Raw genomic sequence first — 25,574 nt, 5'->3', positions numbered from 1 at the left:
CAAAGTCATTCGGATATACGAGACGCTTCTGAATTAATTAGTGTTGCCCTAAGAGGGATGAATCCATTAAAAAAAAGATATGAAAAAGTAAGACAAAAGTAAGTCAAAACTCATCTCCAAATAAATCGATATCGTCCCCTTTCGCATTGTAACATTGATACGAAAACACTTGGTCTCAAAATCACTCTCTAATCTACTCAAACTTGAAGAAAATCGTGCGAGACGAATATATCTAAAATCTTAACGTGCCGCTGTTTAACTCGCACGTTGCGCCGTTCACATGATCGTTTGTGGTGAGAAGAACAAATTTCCTGGACGGGCCGATTCGAGAAAGATAAAAGGGTTCGATTAAATCCATTTACATCGGTGATTTTTTAGGGGGTGCTAGAGACACTGTTTAATACGTCTCGAACGTTTCGTCGATCAATCCCGTGATACGCGTTGGGCTGCTAACCGGATTGATTTTGCAGTGGTGCTACGTGAATCGAATGCTCAGTTTTCCTAGGAGCTTCCGACTGGTTGTAGCCATCGATATGGTTGCCTAATATGGGCACGTTCGCGTCCACAAAATGCAGCATGTCGATACATAGAGAGGAAATCCGGGTCCAAGTTTCTCTCCCGTCATTGGTAATCCATCATAATCTCGTTTTGATTCTCGACGCCGTGATTAGGTGGTGTAATGGCGGCGTAGAATATTATACACGTTGGCAATGCTTTGGTAAACAAGCTTGCAAATCATATACCGTGCCACATCATCGTTCTATTAATTCGATTACGATCAGAGGGAACGGTACGAGGTCCAGTTACAGCTGATTATCCTGCTCGATTAATTCGTACTTCACTGTAATGCCGTCTGTTTCGCGATTTAAATAGAAGTCTGTTATTTGCAACAGTTTGTTTGGCAAGAATATTTTCTTCGACAATCTACGTGCAAAATGTTTTTTAGCCCTTGCGTGTTAATTGCTGAGAACGACTCGACATCTGGAAACAATCACAGTCTTAGTGATTTCTGTTTCTTACTAGCGAAGATAGTTTCAATATCCAACATTTATAAAAATATTAGTAAATGTTTTAATAACTAGAAACGTCGAAAGATGTGAAATTGAATTTTAATCGTATAAAACAATAATTGAAAAATATGTGATAAATATTTCGCAAGGAAGCTAATAAAAATAGCATATACACTTCAGGATCTATGTTGGCATTAAAAATTGTAAGAAATTTGTTATATCACTTACGTTAGATGATGATGTTGCCTTTGACTGTACCTAAATCAGTTTCAACGTGTATTGAGACAAATAAGATTCCACAACTAATCGGATTCGTTCAGACATATCATGTTATTGTCTTACTAATGAAAAGTATCTAATGCAATCTTGAAAAATTTGATTAGAAACGAGGTCAGTTGGAATTCTTTGAAGAGGAAGCTTCTAAGGAGCCAAACATTGTTTCCGTTGAATCAGCGAAGGAGTTCGTTCGAATTTCGATAAAACGTGGCCAGGACTCGGAGTTATCAACGCCTAAGTGGATTCTCGGTTCCCAAACAATCTCGCGAGACAGAGCCTCATAATCCGTTATGATCCCGATTAATGCCGAGAAACATTGCACACGGATTAGCGTGGCGCGGTAATTCGAACTAAACTAAAGCGATAATGAACTTACACAAGCCAAATTAGAATAAATCGTTTTCGTAACATCCGCAACGTTCATCCCGCTATTCACACAGCACACTATGAAATTCTTTCCCCTCATAGAAACATAGAACTCCGCATAGAAACATATTGTAGAAGCAGGAACAAGAATAAATGAAAAATAGAACTTGCATGATCTATCCCATGTAATATTTCAGCGAAGGTTCTCGTTATCGTCCTTCCCGTCATCAACGCAAATTACCGTTACATCCGATGTAGATTAAGCATGTGAAACCATTAGAATCTCACAATGAGAATGCTGTCAAATTTTGTAGATTAATATTTCTAATTATAAAGTGTGCGTGAGTATGCGATCCTGCTATTGCATATACAATATTAGATAGGCAAATTATTTTGATACCTTCGATAGTTCTTATATAGTACTTTAGTTACAAATATAATATTTTCTCGTCATATAGTAATTACAATCTGTGCTTCATTGTCCATAACTTGAATGTCATAAACAAATTATTATTTCTAAGAATTGGAACATTAGCTTTACGTATTAAACACTGGCGTATCCTATTTTCGTTTGAGCCATCGGATACTTTACCCATATTTCCCTCAACTGGTTACGATACAAGGAACGTGCCAGAAAGTACAACATCAACGTCGCATCGCTCGTTTGCATTACATCGTACGCGAATCCACGATGTACTTGATCAGCTCAGACGTTAATTGATAGGCATAATGCCGCATTAATGCCACATAATCTATAGTCGAGTCTCGAAAGCATTCCGGTTTCATCGATTTATGAAACTGATTAACCTTGGATATAACATTAACCCGATTTCGATCCTCTTTGCTGCTCAAACCCCTTTGAAGTCGCTGATTGAGAAGAAAATTGACCACCCTTATCAAAGGTCAGTCGATGGTTCTATCTTCTGGTTAAAGTATCGTTGGTTCCTTTCCACGACGTCAAATCGTTGAGAGATGTTCCGCAACTCCGTTTAATGCCCGAAAATTGCTCACGGATCCGCCTAAAAATTATTCATAGATGGTGTAACAGCCAGCGAGTGTGTTAGTCATTTCGCTCGCTCGCTTTTCAACGATGCCGAGAAGATCTTTTTTGCACGATTTTTCGCACGTATTTAAACTAATTAACTACGCGAGGACGCACGCATCAAGCTCTTTTTTATTTTATAACGATTCCGTACACCGCGGCTGCAAATATAATGAAGCTTTCGATAATGGAAACAAATTTACCTTTATTCGACACGATCTCCAATCATTCTCCGCGAGTGTGTTCGAAAATAAATATTAGGTTGTCCGAAAAGTTTCTTTCGTTTTATGAGGAAATAATAGAGGCACAACGTTTTTTCTTTTATATTATTTTGTCGGATTACACACCGCGACATTTCACAGACTTGGTTTCACGTTTGTATGCAGGTGCACTGTTGTAAAAAAACACGTTTGCGAAAGAAAGACACTTTTCCAACAACTTAATATATTTTCATGCGATCTATAAGTTTATGATATACGGGATAAAAATAGAAAATTTCGTACTGAGAGGGATAAAATTAACCGACTGTGAGCCGTGATATCGCATGTTTGTTGATCGCCCCTTTCGGGAATGGAAATCGCCCTTATCGATCCTTGTGATTCGATACTGGCAATATTGGAGCCTCGAGTGCCAATCGAGAATGGTTATTATCGACTTCCATAATTTCAGAATCATTAGTTTCGTGGATGAAAAATCGTCAGAATGAAGCACAATAATTTAATTTATATGAAAAAAAGCTCCCTTTTTCTGATTAAAATTCTGACAAAAGAAATAAGAAAGAAATTCGGTAAATGCTGGTTCTATGGCAGACAACTGATATAAGTTACACAAAGATTTGCCCAAAAAGATAATGTTTAGAGTAATATTTGTCTATTCTAAAGTTTACGCGGTGAAAGGTTTTACGAGGCTGCTTTATGACACGGTAAACTTACTTTTCATAATGACGCCGCGATTTAGCGATAAACCACGCTAGCAAAGATGTAAGGGAATCGTTATCAGATAATAGCCGGTTGAGTGTAACCCTTTGACTTCATCTCACTTGGGGAAAATTGTTACGTTAACCCTTTGAAAAATATTTGAATATCTCGTTTACCCTCGAGAATCCGCAATCGTATCGCATCAACACATACATTGAAATTAAATTCTCGATAATAATTGTTTACGTAATTTTAGCATTTCCTTTTTTAACTGCTTCGATTTAAAAAAGTAGAAAGACAAACAGAATAATATTGAGCAAACTCTGATGTTTATGCAAATTTATATTTTTATCAACACGATTAAATCTTTGGTAGAAATGAACAAAATTAATTAATATTGGAGGTAAATGTGTATATTTCATCCTCATGAAAATTAAGTCTTATCAACTATCTCTGAAAGATGTATATCTTTGACCCCAACGGATTATTTTCATTTTCAATTACGCCATTAAAATCAAAATTAAAGATAGCTGTGACACAGAAAAGCGAACAATTCTTGAACAAGAATTGTCATATTTGCATAGAAGCGAATATGTTAATCGTTCCGATATTTGAAATTACACTCTATTAGCGCTATAATACTAGCAAACAGACGAACAGGACACTGTACATCTGTTTGGAATGTCTACCTGTGTCAATCAATTACTCGACTATCACTGGAGAATGCCCGATTCTCCTCGCCGAGAGACTCTTGCAAAATGAGAGTCATGAGACGGTTATGGTTGAATTATACGAAGATGGTAATTAACTAATAAGGAGATCCTAGAATGTCACTTCCCAAGGGCGGCGAGCCTGGAGGGGACGATTGTTAGAGGTAGAAACGATCCTAAGCAGTCGTGATTAATGCGTTACGATGAGGCAGCAGGCAAGAATTGCTGCGAGTAATAATTCATCTACCACCGGTAACCAGTCATAAATTATGCCCTGTATTTTCCAGCAACTCTGAAGTCTGAAATATGACGGTGTATCGCTGCTCGGGACGAATTAACGAGGCGGTATAAGCGTTTAAATATTCGAGAAAACGATTCAAGAAGAATATCTCACTGATCCAATAAATCGGAATGACTTGGAGTTTTTATCTTTTACAGAGCTTAAACGTTTTACGATCTTTATCACGCGGATTATTTAAAAAGTTCTCGTCTGAAAGGAACGGAACACAGAATGGAACTTTGATCCGTCACATAAACATAGCACATCAAATCTTTCATTTCATTCCAACAACTTTTCAAATTTAGTTATCGCAGAAAATTCTTATGTACATATTATATGTGTGATACAAAACATTTTGCAATTTCATTAACGATATAACGAGACACAACTGTTAAGCCAACATTAAAATTTGAAATTAATCTGAAAATGTACATAAAATTTACTGCAATAATACATGTACTAAAACGTTAGTATACGTGGTATGAACAGTCATCTTCCGTATCAAAAACAGTGTCATTAAAATTATTGAACGTTCCCAAGATAATAAATAATTAAATACTTAAATACTTTATATATATATCCGAATTTACATCAAACTTTCCCAGTATAACAACGATAATCTCGCCTCTTTATAGTGACAATCAAATCTCGAAATGTTTCGTATAATACGCAGAATATTTTCATAAAGTATCTGCATAGTTGTTCAAACACTTTCACGTGCCACTGGTATAAACACACCGTACCGTGATACATAATCGATCGAATGCAAATTACAATTGCTACGCGCAGATGGAACTTGTACGCGAATCAGGGCATGTTCCGAAGTAATTAGGAATACCAATATCGGCGATCGCCAGAGGATCTCCGGGTCCCGGCTCTGGGTAATCGATTCCCCCGCGGGGAAAGTTCGCGAAAGGAAGCGTCCGTTTGATTGTTCGCGTGTCCCCGGAGTAACGGGGCCGCGGCTGATCGAAACGTACAAAGCGGTCGCTTCTCTGGGAACAATGGAAATCTCCCATCCAGACACACGAGAATCCTCGCGTGTTTAATCTACATCGGGCCAGCAGCCGCGCGTTCATTTGCACTCTCGACGTTTCGCCGTTTATTCGCATTTCAACTCAACCTCGTCCAACGTCCGAAACTAGGCGCCCAGCGCTGGAAAACCCAGGCTGCGCAGCCGACTCTACGCTCGCCGGATGTTTCATTAAATTAAGAGACTGCCGCGAATAGGGGTGCGATAGGAATAGAATTCTGGTCGCCTCGTAACGACCGCGATAGCCCAGTTCACGTTTTAGCCGCTTCTTTCGACCGTGTCTCGCGGAAACGTTCCACGGAAACTCGATTCCTTCCAAATCAAGATCTTCTCACCTACGAATTTAATCTCCAGAACAAATTGTCGAACTGAGAAATATTGTTTCGTGGATCAATCTGTCGCTCGTTTGCCACTTCAAATATTATTCCGTATACGCACGGTGTCATGAAATATTCAAAGGATAAAAAAAATTCAAGTACAAAAATAAATTCGAGTACAATTCAAGTACAAAAATTATTCAGATGATAGTATTTTGTGTTTGAAATACATATATCGATATCGATGAATTTTTCTCCTCAGCTCATTTATACTTACACACGTGCATTTAACCAATGATTACAGTTATGAATTTTAACGTAGAGCAGTACTGTAATCTCTGTATGTGATTATGACACGATGCCAGGACTGATTTGCTATTAATATGTATTATTAATCTATTGATTCTCATAATTTGGGAATGAACATGAACGTATTAAGAGTAAATCGCTGGGAAAAGAGATTTTTCGTCTTAATATGCTCGAATTCGATCGTTCACGAATTTTCCACGGAAAGTGGTAAAAGTTGTACTAACTTTCGATAGATAGATAATATTAGCCGAGTGATAAGTTAACATGCGAGCTAACTTTCCGTGTGATTTCTGCGGCATTTTTATCGCAACTTTCGTGCAAAGCTCGTAACGCAATAACGTCGTTGCCAGAGTTTCAGCTCCCATTTGCGTACAGTTTTTTACGAAATCTAGGAAACGTCCCTCCTAAATCGATTAGGCTCGACGAAAAGTTTCAAACGAACAGTCCTACGTTAGAATTTTGTAGGTTATTCGTGAAACGCTGGTTTCTTTAAATAAATCGAGATATCCTGTTCTATGACCCGTGTGATATCACCGCGTAATCTTTATTTATTACATTTTGCATTCTCGATCTGTTCGCCGTTGTAGAATTTATCTTCGACGTTGAAAACGAGAGGAAAAAGTGGCCTGTCTGTCAACGAAAGCATCGATCAGCATCACGTGTATGCCTATCGTTTACCGCTTCCGTTGCTCGTTCCCCGTTTTTTGACCCCAGGAAACTTCGACATCTCTCCTTTCTCGTTTCGACTGCGAAAACGGATTACGTTTTTAACGGCGTTCCATTAGCCTGATGGAAAGTATCTTTCGTCTAGGTTCATACATTGTGCTTTCTGTGAACATTTTTCAGAATTGTTCGAAATTTCAAGAGAACGCGTAGTATTCTCCGTGTTATGAATTGTAAGTTCTAGAATAAAAATATAAATATTTATTCAGTATATTAAATAACGATACAGGTTTATCAATCATATAAAACTAACATCAATTCTAACGAAACTATGAGCATCACACGCACTCGCATCCCACTATATATCCCACAATGAAGTGGCAAACAATATTTTTGTAAATTCATCTTAGAATTTATTTTTAATTACGAATATCGGTATTATATTAAACGATTGCTACATTTTCATCAACTTGAATTATCTATCGCGTTTCTGACTTCTCAGTATCTTTGGATCAAGTGAACCTTCTATTATTACCTTTCATCTTCTGTTCTCGTTCATCATCGCCCTTTTAAATTTTTAATCCCCCGCGTTCGTCCATCATCTTTCATAAAACATTCCCGCAAAGAAAGCTTCGTCTTTTATTCATTAAAATAACACACATTTAAATAAAAATTACGTCAGAACAGGGGATCTCTGATCGTTCCTGCCGGTAAGCGCACGTGAATCATGAATTCATCGAGAATTCTCGCGGCGACGCCGCTACTTAATGTCCTCGTTCCGAATGCAGGCCCCAGGCACAGTCATCCATTGCGAGACGATCGATCTTGTTCGCCACTTGGCTCGTTTCGGCAGCTATGCCAGAAATTCGAGCCCGCCTGTCTGTCCACTTCACCGTCCCCTTTCCAATCACTTTAATTTATTGCGGACAGTTACATAAGGACCAGTCATTGTTCCAACCACCATGACAAGGTAATAATACGGTAAAAATAAAAATCGAATAGTAGATCATTTGCCAGCTTTATTCAAGCAACCAAAGTTGAACACAGGGTATAGGAAATGGCAGAAAATTTCGAGATATCGATATAGAAAAATACAATCAATAAATTATAACTTACGTGCAAGAGGCTCGCGTAAAATTGGAATAATTCAAACAAATAATTCTGACGACGATAATGATACGTTTAGTGGTGATAAAATGGTCAGAAGCGTATTCTTTCGTGTCTATTCTCTTTCCCTGCCTGTCCCATATTTTATTCTTCCTTTTGTTGTCACATTCGCGTAAACGCACGGTCCAAATTGTCGGACAACTTCTACTATCATCGTTGTCTATTATTCACAGTGTCGATTCCGCTTGTCAGAATATGACGGAATTTCTCGTTCCAGACGAGACAGCCGCGTAATATTTCGTTTGCAAATAGAACTCCCTGTACACGATCCCTTCGTTTCAGGAAGATCGACGTTGGTAGTCTCTCGTTGACTTCTCCTTTTCTCTTTTGTTATTCCTCCTGGGATTATTATTCCGAAATGCTTTAGAATCGTCTTTCTTTCGCGTGCTTCCTTCTGTCTGGACGCTTTGGTGTATGGAAAGGAGATAAATGACTTATAAGAACTAAACTGATGTCTTATCGTTTTATTCTATGTCGTTTTGCTTTTATGTCGCGAAAGTAATTATCTATGACTAGCAATATGTAGAATTAAAAATACAGTGGATATATTTTTCTTTTTAATTCTTAACCATCTTTTAATTATTCGATTTAGTTTACAGAATAGAGGAAGCAAATTGTTTTATTAACAAATGAACATTTCATATTCCTTACCTGCAATATTATTTAGTATTGGCAACTTTATTAATATTATATTATAATTTGTTCTTATGATTATAATTAATATTATATATATAACATGAAAGATTATATATTACATATTATATTATATTAGATGAAAAATTAAAGTTTAGATTATAGCGGCATCATTTTTCATCGATACAGGCAAGATTGTTTATAACGTGGATGTTTCACTCGAATCTGCCACTTTTTTGTAAAAGTTTGGTAAGCGGAGCGACATCCTCCGAAAGGTATGGCTTATCGGTGTTACTCCAGCGACGATAGAAGTAATTCCGCTGCGTTTTCACAGCCAGTGTTATTTATAACTTCCGAAGGAACTCACGCCTCGTACAGCTGACAATCGATCGGTCACGGCTTATCAAATTATTCCGAAAACTCGCCTCTGACATTCTAATTCTTCCTTATCATTTTACAAATTTACAAGGAGGGGACTCAACGTCTCATGAATTATTTTGCAGTTATCAGCTAACTTTCTTAGTTCAAAATAAGCAAAGAATTGGAGGAGAAGCGTAAAAGAAAATCATAGAGAATTAATAAAGATTAATGAAATTATAATGATGGTCGAGTTAAAAGAACATTGGATCACTGAGAGTCGCAACCTGAATCTTTCTCATTTCTCACACCGGTTTATTTTCGCTTTTATATTCTCTCAGCAATCGCTTTTTCTATTTCCCGAGAATGTTGCATCCTGGATTCAAGGATGATCAAAATCACTTCCTTCCTTTATTAACCTAGTCTTGCCTCTGCGTTATTCATCTTTGCGTAATATCTTTCTTTTTAATAGTAATAAATACCTTTCGTGTTACAACGTGAAATATAATGGACTTTCGTTTCCAAATTCGTAATCTCCGCATCAGCAATGTTTTCAAGAAAAATAAGTACGTGCAGAACGTTTTCATGTTTATGTGATTGTTCTGCAAAAGTATGAGAATAACCATGCCAAGAAATAGTACGATCTATTGCAGGGAAATCCAACTGTCTAAAATTTATTTCCAACCTTATTCACGCGTTGCTCGTACGAACACACCAACTACTTCGTTTTCGTTTCGAGTGTCCTCGAAAAGCGTTCGAAGAAAACGGGAGTCTTCAGAACTTCATCCAATACAAAAAGAAACTTCGCGAACGGGAAGAAAACAAACGAGTAAGATAAAAATGATGGGACAACGATATTACGCGTCTTTCTGGTTTCTCGTCGACTTTTGTCATCGAGGTAGATTTTCTACATCTTTTTCAAAAGTCGAGACGTTACGTTGTATCTGATTGTGCCAAGTGGAACCAAAGAAAGACGTAAAAGAAGATTGTACCGTCGAATCGTTTCTTATTTTAAGATATCCGCGTCGTAGGATTAAATTCCTTTTATTTGTTTCGGTCACTTAACGAAATAGCTTGCATTAAAAATTCATAAGAAAAACAATTCTCTTTTTAATCCGACTCGGTCAGATCACAGCGTAGTCGACATAAATTCCCGATTAGACGCGTTCAAGTAGAATGAGATCGCATCTTGGTGGACAGTCGGCAAGTATACTAGATCCACGTATGGTCAGTCTAAGTAGAATAGACCGGTGGCTGAAGCACAATAGGACAATGTATAGCGGACATCCGGAGAGTGAAATAGGATCGCGTGTACACAGACAGCCTGTAAGTAGAATATAACCGTACGTGGTCGACTGAAGTCTAAATGGAATCAGAAACTCAACAAGTAGATTACATTTGTCTATAGAATCGTGATATAATACAAAATATTATACGTGAATTATATGAAACATCTACGGTATATAACAAGATTAAGCCGTCGAAACTAATTAACTCCGTTGTTTGTAAATTTTTGGACCCAGGATTACAGTAACATTACATTAATGTTTATTTATTTAAAAGCCGAATAATAAATCTCGGTGAAGTTAATCAATGTGGTTTCTCGATTCAATTATCGCTTTTTCGACATTTAACTATCATCAATGTTAAAAAAAAAGAGTGGTTTCCGCAATTTAATACAAATACATACTTCATTATTGAAAACTTTTTAATTTCAGTAAGAGAATATACGACGATTGAGTGATTAGTTTCTTAAAAATTAAACCCAATGGAGTGGATCAGTGCGATTCCCGTGTTTCTCAATTATCCTAGATCATTGATCTTTGAAAACTAATCTCAGATCGCTGTACCAATTCGATTAAAGAACTTCGTTGAAAGCTTTTTAATCCGATCTCCTGGAACTTCATCAAACTGATACCAGCCACTTACAACCGTATCTTTCGGACGATTATTTTTCCACGAATAACCACGATCTCCTCCGCTCGTCCCTGGCAGCATCGGGTCACTTTCGGTCTTATCCTGCTTTCTCAAAGGGAGATCAAGATCTTACCACGGATTCAGACCAGGACTTTGACTTTTCCTCTACTTGTCGACTTCGTAGGGAATTCTTATTCCGCCAAGAGTCAATGTTTCTTCGTTTTTCCTCCGCGCCTCGCGTTTCCATTCTTCTGATTCCGCGGAAACTTTGCCGTGAAATGTAGCGACAAGCCAGGGCCTCGTAACGACCAACGTTTCGCGTGCGAAACTTCCCACGAAAAGCCGTAAGAAAGTCCATGGAACACGAAGACGCTCGCTACAGAGACCTCGTTGAGGAAGTTACTCGTTCCAGGGCTAGTTGATCGTCGAATCGTTGAATTTAATTATCAAACTATCGCTGGACCGGTTTTCATCTCGATGCGACGACTTTCCGTCCGCTCGACGTTCATAACTAAATTGCGATTAGGATCGCTACAAATCGTTGAATATGTTTCCGAGCCCGTCACAAAAAGGAAGAGGGAGAAGAGAAGAAGATTGCTTGTCTACAATTAAATCGCGGGACAAAACGAGACGGCAAAACAATGACGAAATAAATCCGGCGTCCGGCAAAGGGATTAAGCGACGCAAAAGTTCGGCTAGACGAGGAGGGGTTTCGCGAAAGTTGCGTTTCTCTTGCAGCTAAACTTTCGAATACTTCCTCTAGATTTGTGTTCTTCGCCTTCCTGTTCGTCCTTTCTTTTTCTTTATTTTAGTGCTCCACTTGAATCGAAAAAGGTAATAGAGAAAGTAGATGGTTAAATGGCTTCTCGTCTCGGATATAGAAAACGGAGTATAGAACTTTTTTAGAAGGTACGTTCGTACCTTCATTATTATGATTGTATTAGTGAGTATTAATCATGGATATTTCAAGATAAGATGCGAAAAAGTACGCAGAGGTCATTTTATATTATCGGATCGCATTTAATTATTTCACGTGGTCAAATACCGAACTTCACAAAAATATATATGTATGTGCGCATTTTGAATAAATAGAAATACAAAATTTATTAACATGTATGTAGTAACTTAATGGGTCTAGAGGTAGGACAGTAAAGGATGCTTTATTTGTTAACAAGTTGGTATAGTTCGTGTATTTAATAACGATGAATATAATAATAAAGAGTGACAGATTATTCAGTGATAAACAATGTGTCAACGTGTTCGTTCGGCTTTATACATTCGACCTCTCGACATGTGCTCTTAGAATCTTCCACAAGAACTACTTTTCTTAGATCATTTCTTGGTCTTCTCGGGAAGACGACCCCCACTACGCTCGGATCACGCCACCGTTCGCGCCTATGATCGCATATGCCGCATTCGTTTGAAACAAGCGGGCGAAATCGACGTTTCTGGAAGTCGCTGCTTGGATGCGCTCGTCGATACATTGTATGTCCCTCGTCGGGCGGACAAGGCGATCCGCCTGCGACATTGTATGACCGCGAGCGACGACCAGAAACGCGACCTATACTAAAACCTCGCAGCGTAACAGAACGTATGATACACCTCCCTTTTTTCGATACTACATGTATCAAAATTGTATAATCCAAATTAAAATAGAGAAATGTAGAGTTTTCTTTTTTAAATTAACGTCGACGTTCGGATTGATTGCTAGTTTAGTACACAGATATTATTCTTATTATATTGCCTAATATATTATCTACCTGTGTTTGTATATAAATTGCCTTGCAATATCAGCTTTCCATTGAGATCAATAATAGTTAAGAAATAACAATTTTCGAAATATAGTTCAAACGCTATTTCAAATAAATTCGAAACAATTACATCGGTGGCTCGTAATCACTACCGGTGACTTCACAAGTGGTGTAATACATGGAAACTACTGAGATTACGTTGCTGATCTATCAACGGAAGCATAAGACGTTGAAAGTGTTCCGGAAGACGTAATACGGACGACCTCATTTTTATTCCCACCGCGCCAGCTCGGACCGTGAAACTTCTTCCACTGGTGCTTTTAATAAACGTAATAGAGTGTAAAGCTTAGAGATAAGGCATGCCTTTAACCGTGCACCAGATCCTCCACTCCACATCATCCACGCTCCATTCCATCCTCCTGATCTGAGGCTGCTTGAAAATTCGCCTTAAGGGGCGCGCAACTACGCCTAATCTCGTAACGATTTCGTGTACTTCTATGAAATACAAACTTGTACTAGTAACATATTTAGCGAATTATCATCAAGATGAAATTTTAGTAAACAGTCGTGAACGCGTTCACTTGAGATTTTATGATATTCTACTCTATCTTTTATCAAATATTACAAATTGATTATTATTAAATTTGTAAATCAATGAGACTATGGAAGTACATGAATATTAATATCTACGATACACGGGTATAACGTTAAATGGAATACACGACATCAACATATATCTGTCAACGTATAATCATTCGATATAATTCGATGAAAGTTTCTATGAATTACGGTGAAAATATGTAGCGTAAGCACAGAATCTCCGTTAGAATTTACAGGTAAAACGAATATCAATACTATTTGCTAACAAATCAGTATTAAATATTATTTAGTAAATAGCAATTAAAATAAACGTTATTCGAAATTAACGTCAAATGAAGAAAATAATATACTGTTTTAATCACTCTTATTATACTACTTTAATCACAGCTATAATCACTCTTATGGTAAAACCGAAATACTTCGCGTACCCGTATAAAATTTCATAGTCAGATAAACTTTAATCATTAAACGATACTCCCTTATCCCGGAGGGGCAGAAAGTAAGACCGTGATCAAAGGAACGAGAGAGACAAAAATCCGGCAGCGTCGTCAGCTTATATTTCTTATCGCGAAACTAGGAAAAACAAAATAAATATTCAACAGGCTAGCAGGAAGCAGTTAGTTCGAATACAGCGTGCAGCTTCGGCAAAAGTTAAATAAGTGGTGGTCGGAAGTTAGTTAGGGGAAACAAGCGGGCGCAATGCAAATCCATTTTCGCGCTTATCGAGAGCCTCGTTAATTTCCGTGCGACCAGCGCCCGCCGCCGAATTTGATTATTTTTGATTTTCGTATACCTCCATCCCTCTCCCCTCTCTCCCTCTCTCTGTTCAATTTTATTTTACAGCGAGGTCGATGTTGAAATAAGCACCAGCGCGGAAATGAAGCGCAGCCGAAACAGGATGGAATTAAACGTGACACGAGGTCGCCAACTTCCGTTTTTCTATCAAGCAGCGCCGGAAAATAATATCCGGCACATCCTGTTGCTCGTCTTCCGTTCGTCTCGTATAAATTTCGTATTACGCCCTCCTGGTACGCCGACCAGCTCGGAATGGCGCGGGGAATCCGATTGAATTTGCCGACTAATCCAGATTATACTTTAACATCAACCATCACTGACGTAACGAGATTTACGTTTAATTTCGCTCAATCCGTAGCGCGACGAGAATCGTGTTTGAACGAGACGAATTGACCAATTCGAAGGAATAATTGTTACGGCAGCCTTTCATTCCACCAAGAAAAATACAGTACTTTGTTATGTAGGTCAGTGCTATTATTTTACTTGTTTGATTCAGATTGAGAAAGAAAGTAATTGTAATTTAAATCGTAGGATAAGAGCGCTATTATTCTAAGAAATACTTGTGATTCTGTGTTTCATTCTCGCACAAGTAAGCAAATATTTTCTATAAACTATTATTTATATATAATGATACTTGTAACATTTTTCCACGGAATACTAGTCTCTGATCATAACGAAGATGTAGCGTATCTAATTTATATTTTACGAACGTTTATGCATTCGTAAGAAATTTTAATCTTAGATACTAATACGAAGCATCGAATCATCGTATAAGACCACATGAAACAAAAGAATTCCATATACATTCTTCAATCCCATTAGTTGGAATGTATACAGAGCAGAAATTGGAATGTCGGAGATCTCGAAGAAGTTGAATTCGGACCACTTAGTTATCGAATTCGCCGGATATTTACCTAATTTTTCCACCGGCGGTCCGCGGAAATATTTTCCGACCAGTGTCAATAATGGTTCGAAGAGTAAAGAGGGGGTGGGTAACGAAATCAGCCGCGCGAACAAATTCCCCTCCCTCTTTCGCCGTCCTCGAATTTTCCATTTGCGGAAATAACTGATTTACCGACGAATCGATTTAATTGTGTTCGGGCGAGTAAATCATCGATCGTTCTGTGATCTTTCTAATTTTCCTTCGATTCCTCCTTTTCCCCTTCAATTCATAGAAAAAAATTCACAGAACGTGTGACTACGTAAAAACATTAATGCAATCGTCTATATATATCTGCAGACACGTATTGGTCGATTTATTTAATTATGCGATCGAAAATGCATTGACAGAATACGAAAAATTGTTCTTATGTTCCGTATCATAAATGGAACTATTCTTCGGATCAATCCTGCTATTTTACTCGTTCTTTCCTTATCTTAGTAAACAAAATGAGTTTTAATGTTCAAAGAAAAACTTAAGTGTAAAATTGTACCGATAAATCGCATATATTGTATTAATGACGGTGTTATCACGCTTTTCTGAAATTTAAGAACTTCTTTGGCGGTAGAAAGATACAGCATGAGATTATAACAAAAAAATTCCACGTACTTGCGATGATTCTTCTAAATTTTCTTAAAGAAAGAGCGTTACACGGTTAGTGTTCCATATCTATCGGTGAAAATTAGGCTCGATCGTATCCATTTTTTACTTTAACTAATTCACTGCTGCGTGGAAATGGAAACGAAGCAAAAGGGTGTCGTATTTTGCGAAAACAGCCTCAAGTAACAATGCAACCGAGCCGGCAGAGTGGCGGATGCACGTTGAAGGGTCATTTGCAAATGGCTACAAGTTTCCACGCGAGAGGAATCCAGTTCTATTTCACTTGCGCGACAACAACTGTAGCCACAAGATAACATGCGGCGGATTAAATTCTAAACCAGTAGTAATCGCGTATCGACGCTTAAAAGCTGTTAAAACGCGAGTGTCGCGGACAAGTTTCCTCCGCTGTTTACCATCCTAAGGAATAAATCCGTCCTAGGGAATTAATTAACGTGGTTTCAGTTGAAATGCAATAGCTGCTACGAAGTAACTGGCAAAGGAAGTGGAAGCCACCCACGAGATGGTCCACAAGACAATTAACGAATTTGTGAACCTGTGAATTTCAAATTTACACAATCGCAACTTTGGACTATTTTATTACCTATTCTATCTTCCTATTTACATGGGTTCTACTGGATATCAGAATAAAAAGAATTTGGTATTAAAGCGGTGGTGATAGTCGTTTATTTTTTCTTGTGATGATACGATCATTATACAGCACTCGATACCAACTTTTATACATTGAACGCTACTTAACTTCATATTAAATGTTTCCCTTTTGATGCGTCAGACGTAAAAAAGTTTACACGTAATTACGAATTTTTTTATAAAAGGGAAAGTTCGTCTGTTTATGTGTAATACAATTTATCAATTACGTTGTATATGATGATTCAGTTTGTCAGCTCTCGTATTATCCTGTTAAACGTACAAGGATCTATTGGAGAGAAAACTGCACAATAAGAATTTTAACGAGATTTCAGGAATTCTAGATTAAATCCAAAAGATAATGGCGAAGTCGGGAGATCGTTTAAAATACTTGATTACTTTTCTATTTCCTTATCATTTCGTATCCTCGAGAGGCAAGTTTCCAGAGTAACTTTCTGCTTTAAGAGTTCCTCATGGGAGTCGAAACTCCTTACGATGTAGCACAAAGTGTGAAACAGATAGAAAAAAAAGTCGAGGAAGCGAACCATTAGGCGAAGAAATGCTAATTCGTGCAATAGGTAAACAGATTCCGTGGAAAACTTTCAGCCTCGATTTAGCTGTACGCTAGTGGAACGATGATCCAGGTACTTCCTTATTCTATGCTAAGTTACGGTTGGCTTCCACGGATACCATTATTAAGGGTAACCAATTCCTCTTGGTCTCGTTCTATTGAAACTCCAGCAAGGATGAATCGAAAACGGGCAAACCGATAAAGCAGCAAACCATGTCGTATGGCGGTTGTGGAAGGATCACGCCATCGGATTATCGGGTACGTCTGTCGGAACGAACACACAGACAGCTGGAATAGCCACGATTAAAATATCGACATTTTTTAAGATGCTTTCCGCCTTTGATTTCTCTTGTTAATCGAGTTAATCATTTGAGTCAGCCAAACCTGAATAATTCAACTTTGAATTTTTCACAGAATAGCCAGACTAATTGTATATTATGAAAAAATAATAAGTCTCTAATATAACGAAAAAATGAAAAAATATCTTGTAGTTTAGGTCCATCAAAGACGAACGTACAAAAAGCTGAAATAATTATATTTAAGATATCAACATTTTTGGAGTTGCTTATTGTCTTTTGAGAAAATAAGAAGACTTTTGATTTCTCTCGGTAATCGAGTCAATTGTGTTAATTGTATGATAATAATTTGTATGTTATGAGATAATATTAGTCTTTAATGTAACAAAGAAAGAATGCAAAAATATCGTGATCGTTAGATCTTTAGATACTTTAAGTCCAACAAGAAAAAGTACAACTAGAAAATTAGATAACTCTATCTATTACTCGTGGGTCAATGCAAATGTTCGTAGAGTTTACAGTGGCATACAAGTACAATAGCACCACAGGTGGCCTAACATCATGTTTATCTACGTTATGACTCCGTAATTAGATGCTTGGTGGCCTCCATATGCTGCTAGTTATGGTTAGACGTTCTTGACAGTAACAGGTCCCAGATGGTTAAGCTGTTAATAAGCAGAACCAACAAATACTGAAATATTGATCTGAATTGAACGGACGTACGATTGAAGGCCGAACTAATGATATAAGAACTCACCAAAGTTCGCACATCTGCTAAGTAGAGCAGCCCGATCGTAGTCAGGCGGTAAGCCAGTGAAATATGCATATGTATTCAGACAAGCGCAAAATAGAAGCCTGCAAGTAGAATATGTAATTCATTGTCGGTATTCAAGCAGCTGTCAAGGAAAATGGTTCGATTATGATCAAACTTCCTGTGATTAATTCGTGACCTAATTACGTAATTACTGTGATTTGAAACTATACATATATAAACTATTTTACCTGATAGATAGTTCCTTTTGCTCTCAAATATTCCACCATTAATCGGCATTAAATATTAGCATAGTCTCGACGTAAATCGTTTCACGAAAGTGTTTTATCATAGAGATCTATCGTGTATGTAAACTAATCTGATAGAAGTACGATATAATTACTGTAGACATACGTTTAATAAAAAGACAAGTATAGTAAACATTAAAGATAGTCTTTTTGACAATGTTTACAACATTTCTCTAAAATGAAAACGTCCGATTACATGGTAGTATTGATAAGTGACATTCGAAAGGCCAAAAATAAAAGGTGTTCAAAAATGTCAAGATTTAAATTTCTTCCGATATCCAATATCTGCTGCAATATTTCCGTCGAAACATCGGCGATATTTTTCTAAAATTACTCGCAACCTCACAATTCTACATACATATCCAATATTTCGTTCAATCGTCATCGTTCCAACAAGCGATTATCCATTCTACGGGTCGATTTCCACGGCAAATATATCTACTTTACATATTTCATATTCTCGTACGCCATCGGTTCGCGATATATTTGCCGTTATCCGTGGTTACTTCGACAGCAGACAAATTTCTCCCTCGCGAGGATTCGAGCGTAATCCCCCGTGCGTCGAAGACAATTGCGCGCCACGCGGATGCAAGCTCGCGGAAGCGTGACGCATTAATCGTGCTGGAACAGAAACAGTGGCGTGGTGAATTAATTTAACGCCGCGCATACGATTCCTACATTAGTTACACGCAGTTACGTACAATATCTGTTGGCACGGTCCTGATTACGTGACACGAATGCACCACGCGTTTAATGCATCCGCGTGCCCAGTTATTGCGATCCACGGGACTATTACTATAATTGCACTCGTTGCAAATCCCCGATGCGATCTTTCCGACGATCGCAACGCTTTCATATTACGCGATCACTCGCTTGTTTATCTTAGACCAATGCAAATATAAGGAAAACAAATTCTCTCTTGTAAATTTATCTGAACATAATAAAAATGTATCTCGTCGCGTTATAGCGGATAACAAGAATGGTTAACAAGATCGAAAACGTAGAATAGAAAGATAAAAAGATTGGAAGGGAACGTTCAAACTGAAACGTTTAAATGCAAGGGAATATCGTTTCCGATTATTCATAAGGGGGAAAAGTTGAGTGGCTCGTTATCGAATTACGGTAACAGCTCGAAACTGTTCGTAAAGCATAGGAATCCCCGATGCGATTGCGGATGGTATTACCGTGATGACTGAATGAATTCTCGTTGGAATTATCCCGATGGATTACGTTACCTCGTAACGGGACCGTTTTTAATATGTAACGAAGAACGTTCGTGCAACGAAGCAAAGGAAAATTTTCGCGATTTATATATTCCAATGATAAATTCGATCGTGAATTATTACCACGGAAGTTTTCATACAAAACTACGTAACGAGAACGTTAAGGTGCATTTCTGTAATTTCATACAGATTAATCCGGCATTCGTACGACTCGAAATGGAAAAAATTTTCTTGTGAAGAGCGGAAGGAACGAGATCGTGGAACGAATAAGATGAAACGAACGAGAGTCGAGATCGAGAGATTCTTCGGATTGCTTCCTCTTTCTTTCGAACTCTACTCTCGAGTTACCGCTACGAGCAAAGAATTTATTCCACCGATTACTCCGCCTTCCTCCAACCACTTTTGATTGTACTCTTGTAGAAGAAAAAAGAACAATTCCGACGACGATGTACAATATCTTCTGCAATTTCGGCTTATCTTCGTAGATAAACTTTACCATTACCTAGAGTAGTACGCCTCAGCTGAATGATTTTAATTAGGCTCACTCAATTATCTCGGCATTAAGGGAGCATTCGGCAAGGACGAACGACGTCATATTTCGGCGAATGTCGTTAACAAAAGCATTTCAAATAAAAATCGTATAACTGTCTCGGGAATGTTAGATCACAAATAGATTTTCTTTGATTCGTTAAATCTTAAATGAAATACTAATTATTGTATAATTAAGTTGTATATGCATTTTTTAAAATTACGTATTCTAGCACATGTATAGTCTCTTCTTTTGGTACTTTTATGTTTGAAGGGTTAGGGAAAGACGAGGAATGTCCACTTTTCGTGATTTTCCGATTCAAAATACATTTTCTTTCATGAGAGCTGCGGCTGTAAAACTATCAAATTACAAGCATAGCATTAGAAATTTGGTGTACCGTTTAAAAAATTATCTGATAGTATGAAAATTCACCAATATATATATGTAAACAATATCATAATTTTTTTATCATAATACTGCTAAATATGTCAATAATTTTCAATTAAATTAAGCTTCACATTTATATATACGATACAATAACAATTATGCTATCAGCATATCAGTCCAAATAAAAATTTTTTCATCGGATAGGGACTCGAAATCCTAGCAGGAAGTTAACGTATTTCTCTTTTACTATAGAAATTACGGGCTAAATAAACAAATAGAAAAAAGTAAATGCTATCGTTTCTAATATAATATTACATGCGTATATAGGAAGAGATACAAGAATATAAAGATAGAAAGATATTTTTGTACATCATTTTCTGCACGAGCAGCCTGAACAGCAAAAAATCGGATTCCTACGGCTCCATTTCATACAATTCAGCTACGGAAAAAAAAAGAAATCGCGAAAATGAAGAAAAGAGAGATAGAAAAATCCAAAGAGGAAAAGAGTGTACAGTGGACGGTGTATTGTGAACACTCAAGCTGGTATAAAATGCCCCGAAATTACTCGTCCGCAAATCCGCTGGAGTAAATTAAAAATTTCCCACTCGAATCTGTCGGTTGTGTCCACCTTTGAACAATGTCTCTCTCCGTTTAATTCCGATCGAATAAAACCCGGCTTAAATCGAAAACATCAACCCGGTAGAGTCGTCTTTCGATAATATAATAATACCTCTAATAATATAGATTTATGATCAAATAATAAAATTATGAATCCATTGCAATATCTTGAAATGAATTATTTCTATGAAATTATTCACGTTCATTGACAGAATAAATTGATCTTTAATCTATAAGATTCTAGTTGCGATAATTTTCTAATTTCTTTTTCTTCTCTCTGCTTCTTATTTATTTTTCTTTTCTGCGTGGTCTTTTAATTTTTACTGCCAATAATAAAAAAAAAACATATTTATCGCCTAATTTACCGTGTTCGTAAAAATTCCCTGTTAATCGTAATCGTGAAAGGAGGTTTTGTCATGAAACAACAACGATCTTCCATAGAAAATTCGATATTTTAAAATCTCACTAAAAATAAGGAGAAAAATTTCCAAAATATTCTGACACGTTAATCAAATCGAAATAAACGAAGCGAGCCTTTTACGTTCGAATTTTTCTTTCAACTTTTCCGATTTCTGCTCGCGCTGATAATCATTTCACTCGAGGTACTAGAGTAGCCCGTATATTGTCTGCGAGATAATTAGTCCCACGCGCTCGCTTAACGAAGTATCGCGTTCCGTTTCAGCTGTAATTATCATGGAAAGGTAGCTAGGTCGTCTGGTGCAAGGCTCTGGCTCGAACGGCTCATAATTTATATGTTTACATGGAAGAAAGTGAGACAGCGGTGCAAGAGAAAGGGCGGTGACTCAATTATGAAGATGGTCGCGCTCTCCGCGGCTTCCTGACAGTTAATTATTCAGAAATTGGCGACGTGCCACGCGTCTCAGCCTCCGCTACATCGGCCTTCCGTCTACGTTCACCGAAAGTTGAAGGAATTCTCGAAAAGCAATTCGGTTCAATGAAATCGAATCCGGCCGGGCATCTCGTGAACTTCTCCTATTAATTACTTTTCGCCACCACCTCTTGCAGCAATTAATTAAAATTATGGGAAAAGTTTCGAAACACCTGTTACGTGTTTAGAATTATTTCTTCGCTGTTCAACCGACTCCCGACTAATGAAATTCTTCGAGAACAACGAGCGTTTCCTCTCTCGGTACAAGTATCGATATCGGTATCAGGATTAATTTATCTGAATACTCTTTAGAGATTGGGTTTACTATTAGGATTAATTTTTCTCAATACACCTTGGAATATTAAAATGAATTAATATTAAATATTCACGTATTATACGTATTGTATGTATTATAATACATGTATTCTCAAAATCGTTCTTCATCCAGAATCACATGCGACGAAACTACGATGTTATAAATTGCTTCTGAACGTAATAAAAGATTTGTGACGTTTAACATATTACAAAGAGTAAGGCAAACGAACGTTTGATTTGTTTGGTTTCTGTGCCGTTTTATAGGACAAAGCATGCAACGTGTCTCATAAAGGATTCTTCATAAAAATATAATATGAAAGGAGCGTAATAAAAATTTCACGTATAAGGTTTGGTCTTCGTGGAATATTGGTTTTAAAAATTCGCAAGGCGCTATCATTTTCACATAGAGCACGCAACAAGTTTTGACGAGCGATCGATCGTTTGAAAATATCGTCAAGCTAAAGAGTTAGAGAGACTTTTACTAGAATTATTTAAAATTTATAATAAATCCTTGAAGCAGAGAATATTTGAAAAATTGCATTTTATTTTCTCATAAGAATAAAAGAACTTTACAAGCGATCGTAACTATGATTCTCAGTTGCAAAATACGTTTATTTTATAAATTTATATTTCACTAAGAAAGGGAGAGACGCGCGAAAAAACAGGTCATCCTTCGTCTCTTCGGAGTAAAGATTTTCAAGGAATACTCCGTTTATTACGGGTAGCGCCCTGTTATATTTTTGTGCGGCGTTGCACAGCCACGACGGATCCAATCTTAACTCTAAATTACACCTTAATGGCCGAGCATCCGTCCGGACAGGTCCTCGGGACGTTCCTCTAATTTGAGCAGATTATTAAAATCGCATCGTCGTGATCCTCGAAATGAAGGATCACCCCGGCAGGCAAGCGACGATGGAACTTTTCTCGTAAAATAAATCAGCCGGTCCCATCGTGGTAATTCGGCGCAGCCGCCTCTGCCTTACCAGTAATATTAGATGTTTTCTTAATGGTGAAACTTCCACGGGAACCGACTCCTGTTCATCCTCATGAACTCACTGATAAATCAGTACACTGCTTACCCCTTCGATGCGCGTCGACGATCCTCCTTTTATTCGATTTCAATCCAATTACACGTTTTACCATCTTATCTAGTTTTATTTAGGTAAACATGTTTTTACGGCCGGAAAAATGCAAAACTTGGAAGCGTTTGAAATTCTTAAGATATCGATAGCTTCGTTACAAACTTTTATTTTGCGAAGTATAATTCTGCGAATAATAGAGAGACTTGAAAATTATTTGACATTGAATGATAGAAAATTTAGAAATATCCGAAGATAAATGTAAAATTTTCTATCGCAATTCTAAAATATCGATAATTTTATTCTAAATTTCTATTTTGTAAAGTATAATCCTGCCATCGATCGTTTGTTCAATCGATATTTGAAATAAAATTTTAGTAAGAAATAGCCAACGTTTAATTTGTAATGTAACAAATTGGCGTGATTAAATATTTTGATTTAATTAAAACTGGATACTTTTAATTCAACTAAAGCAAGTTAACTTTCCCCTGATGAACGTCGTTTCTTTACGAATCCTGTTTACGAATCACGTGTCTGCACGTTAAAACTAACACACGTTTTCGTCCGCGTTTGTTCCAGGCACTGCACAAGCGACTACATTGCCGTATACTCGGGTTCAACAACGTCGAGTCCCCTTCTCAAGATGCTCTGTTTCAAGAATAAAACGTCGTTGACGTACAGTGGCCGGAAACTGCTGGTCGAGTTCAGGTAAGAAAGAAAAAACAACCCGTGCAGCACCTTTGAAAACTTTGACTTAACGTAGAATTAAATTCAAACGATCAAATTCAATCTCGATTCTTTTTCGAATTTTAAGAAAAAATACGAGATAGTAAATAAGAAACGTCATCTTTCGCAGATCGGGTCCGGAAGTACCGCCATTCGATTATAACGGCTTTGTCGCCACTCTTCATTTCATTGAAATCACCACGGAAGCTCCCACCACGGTTTTCATGGATAGCACAGATAGAAGCTGTAAGTATTCAGAGCAAGAATACTAGGAATTTAAACTTAATAAAGTACAGTGGACATGATAGTGGAAATGATTAAAAAAGAAAGCTGTTAGAAGAAATGGTCATAGAATAAAACATATTCTAGAACTAATTCTATACATTTTTACACATCGCTGAATCGTTTTCTGCAATTTTAATATTTTTCGTAAATTATACTGCAAACAACATATCTCGTAATCCGATTTAAATAAAAATTCAAACGTATTAAAATAAATATCTCGTATCTTCCATGATCATATCATGCCACTTATTATCACATAATTTGGTATAGAAACGTATAGGAAAAGAAACGTGCAGCTATTAACCAAAATGATCACGATCCAACGAACGATTAAAACTGATTTAAAAGCGTCAGGGTAAAAAATGGCGCCGATGAAGCGGTTCGTTCATTAGATCCTCCGTTCCGCAGGAATTCTGAATCGTTCTAAAAAATCGGTAGCTATTCCTACCCAGAGATAATTAATTCCAATACCCGATTTTATTTGATCAGATTATAACCTATTGAAATTAGGTCGTACCTATTTGAACAGCGATTTTAACGACTCTCCGAATATCTGCATATTTCATCGATGTTCCTGCCTATGATAGTCCATTCCACGTGTAATATTAATTCGATTTTAATTCCAGTGGATATGAGCAAGTCGTTTAGCGGTGCAGGATATAATACGCGCTATAACAATCGAGACCTTCAGGATCATCGAAAAGATCAGGGCTCAGTATCAAACAGCTGCAATCTGGAGGTGAATGGTGAGAAAGTCAGAGCTGGCCACCACGATACCAGAGGCAAACTGAAGTCCACCACGTGCAGACTCGTGCTTCATGGACGTGCTTATGACACTGGACACGTCTCGTTATCCAGTTTTAATCTCAGGTAACGCGGAGACCTCGTGACTTTTAACTTTTTATGTGGTCTTGCATTTATGTGAAAGGCCTGTGAGTGGCGATTTATGTATTTAAAACAATTTATATAAAATACGTGATCAGATTATTTCACAGAATTGTTTGACACATTGAAATATTTTTTTAATTATTTCGTCGATGGAAATATTGATTCTGTTGAAATCCACCGATACGTTGAATTATTAATAAATAGGACGTGTAGCTACATTTTTTCTTTTTTTTTTTTTTATTGCTTCCAACTGTATGGTATGAAAGAAGAATGAATAATTTGTTGCATAATTGCAACTCTTTATTCGATCATTCCACTGACAGATAAACGATTTCCGTTAAATCTACAAGTGAAATGATTAAATTTATCAAAGGAACGCCT

The 25,574-nt window shown here is 37.3% G+C and overlaps 1 protein-coding gene across 13 annotated transcripts in view; it reads left to right on the top strand.

Moving 5' to 3' along the window:
* The window catches only part of LOC126918437 (uncharacterized), a 266,330-nt gene that overhangs the window by 201,539 nt on the left and 39,217 nt on the right, over positions 1 to 25,574 (top strand). For all 13 annotated transcript variants that reach the window (XM_050726334.1, XM_050726326.1, XM_050726332.1 and 10 more), the window contains exons 8-10: positions 23,874 to 24,002; positions 24,151 to 24,266; positions 24,932 to 25,175. In XM_050726334.1, coding sequence (XP_050582291.1) covers positions 23,874 to 24,002; positions 24,151 to 24,266; positions 24,932 to 25,175 — 489 coding nt within the window. The remainder of the gene's footprint in view (positions 1 to 23,873; positions 24,003 to 24,150; positions 24,267 to 24,931; positions 25,176 to 25,574) is intronic.

Source organism: Bombus affinis, chromosome 7, assembly GCF_024516045.1.
Source record: "Bombus affinis isolate iyBomAffi1 chromosome 7, iyBomAffi1.2, whole genome shotgun sequence".
In the NCBI taxonomy this organism is placed as follows: domain Eukaryota; kingdom Metazoa; phylum Arthropoda; class Insecta; order Hymenoptera; family Apidae; genus Bombus; species Bombus affinis.
This window is presented reverse-complemented; position numbering and strand designations above follow the sequence as displayed.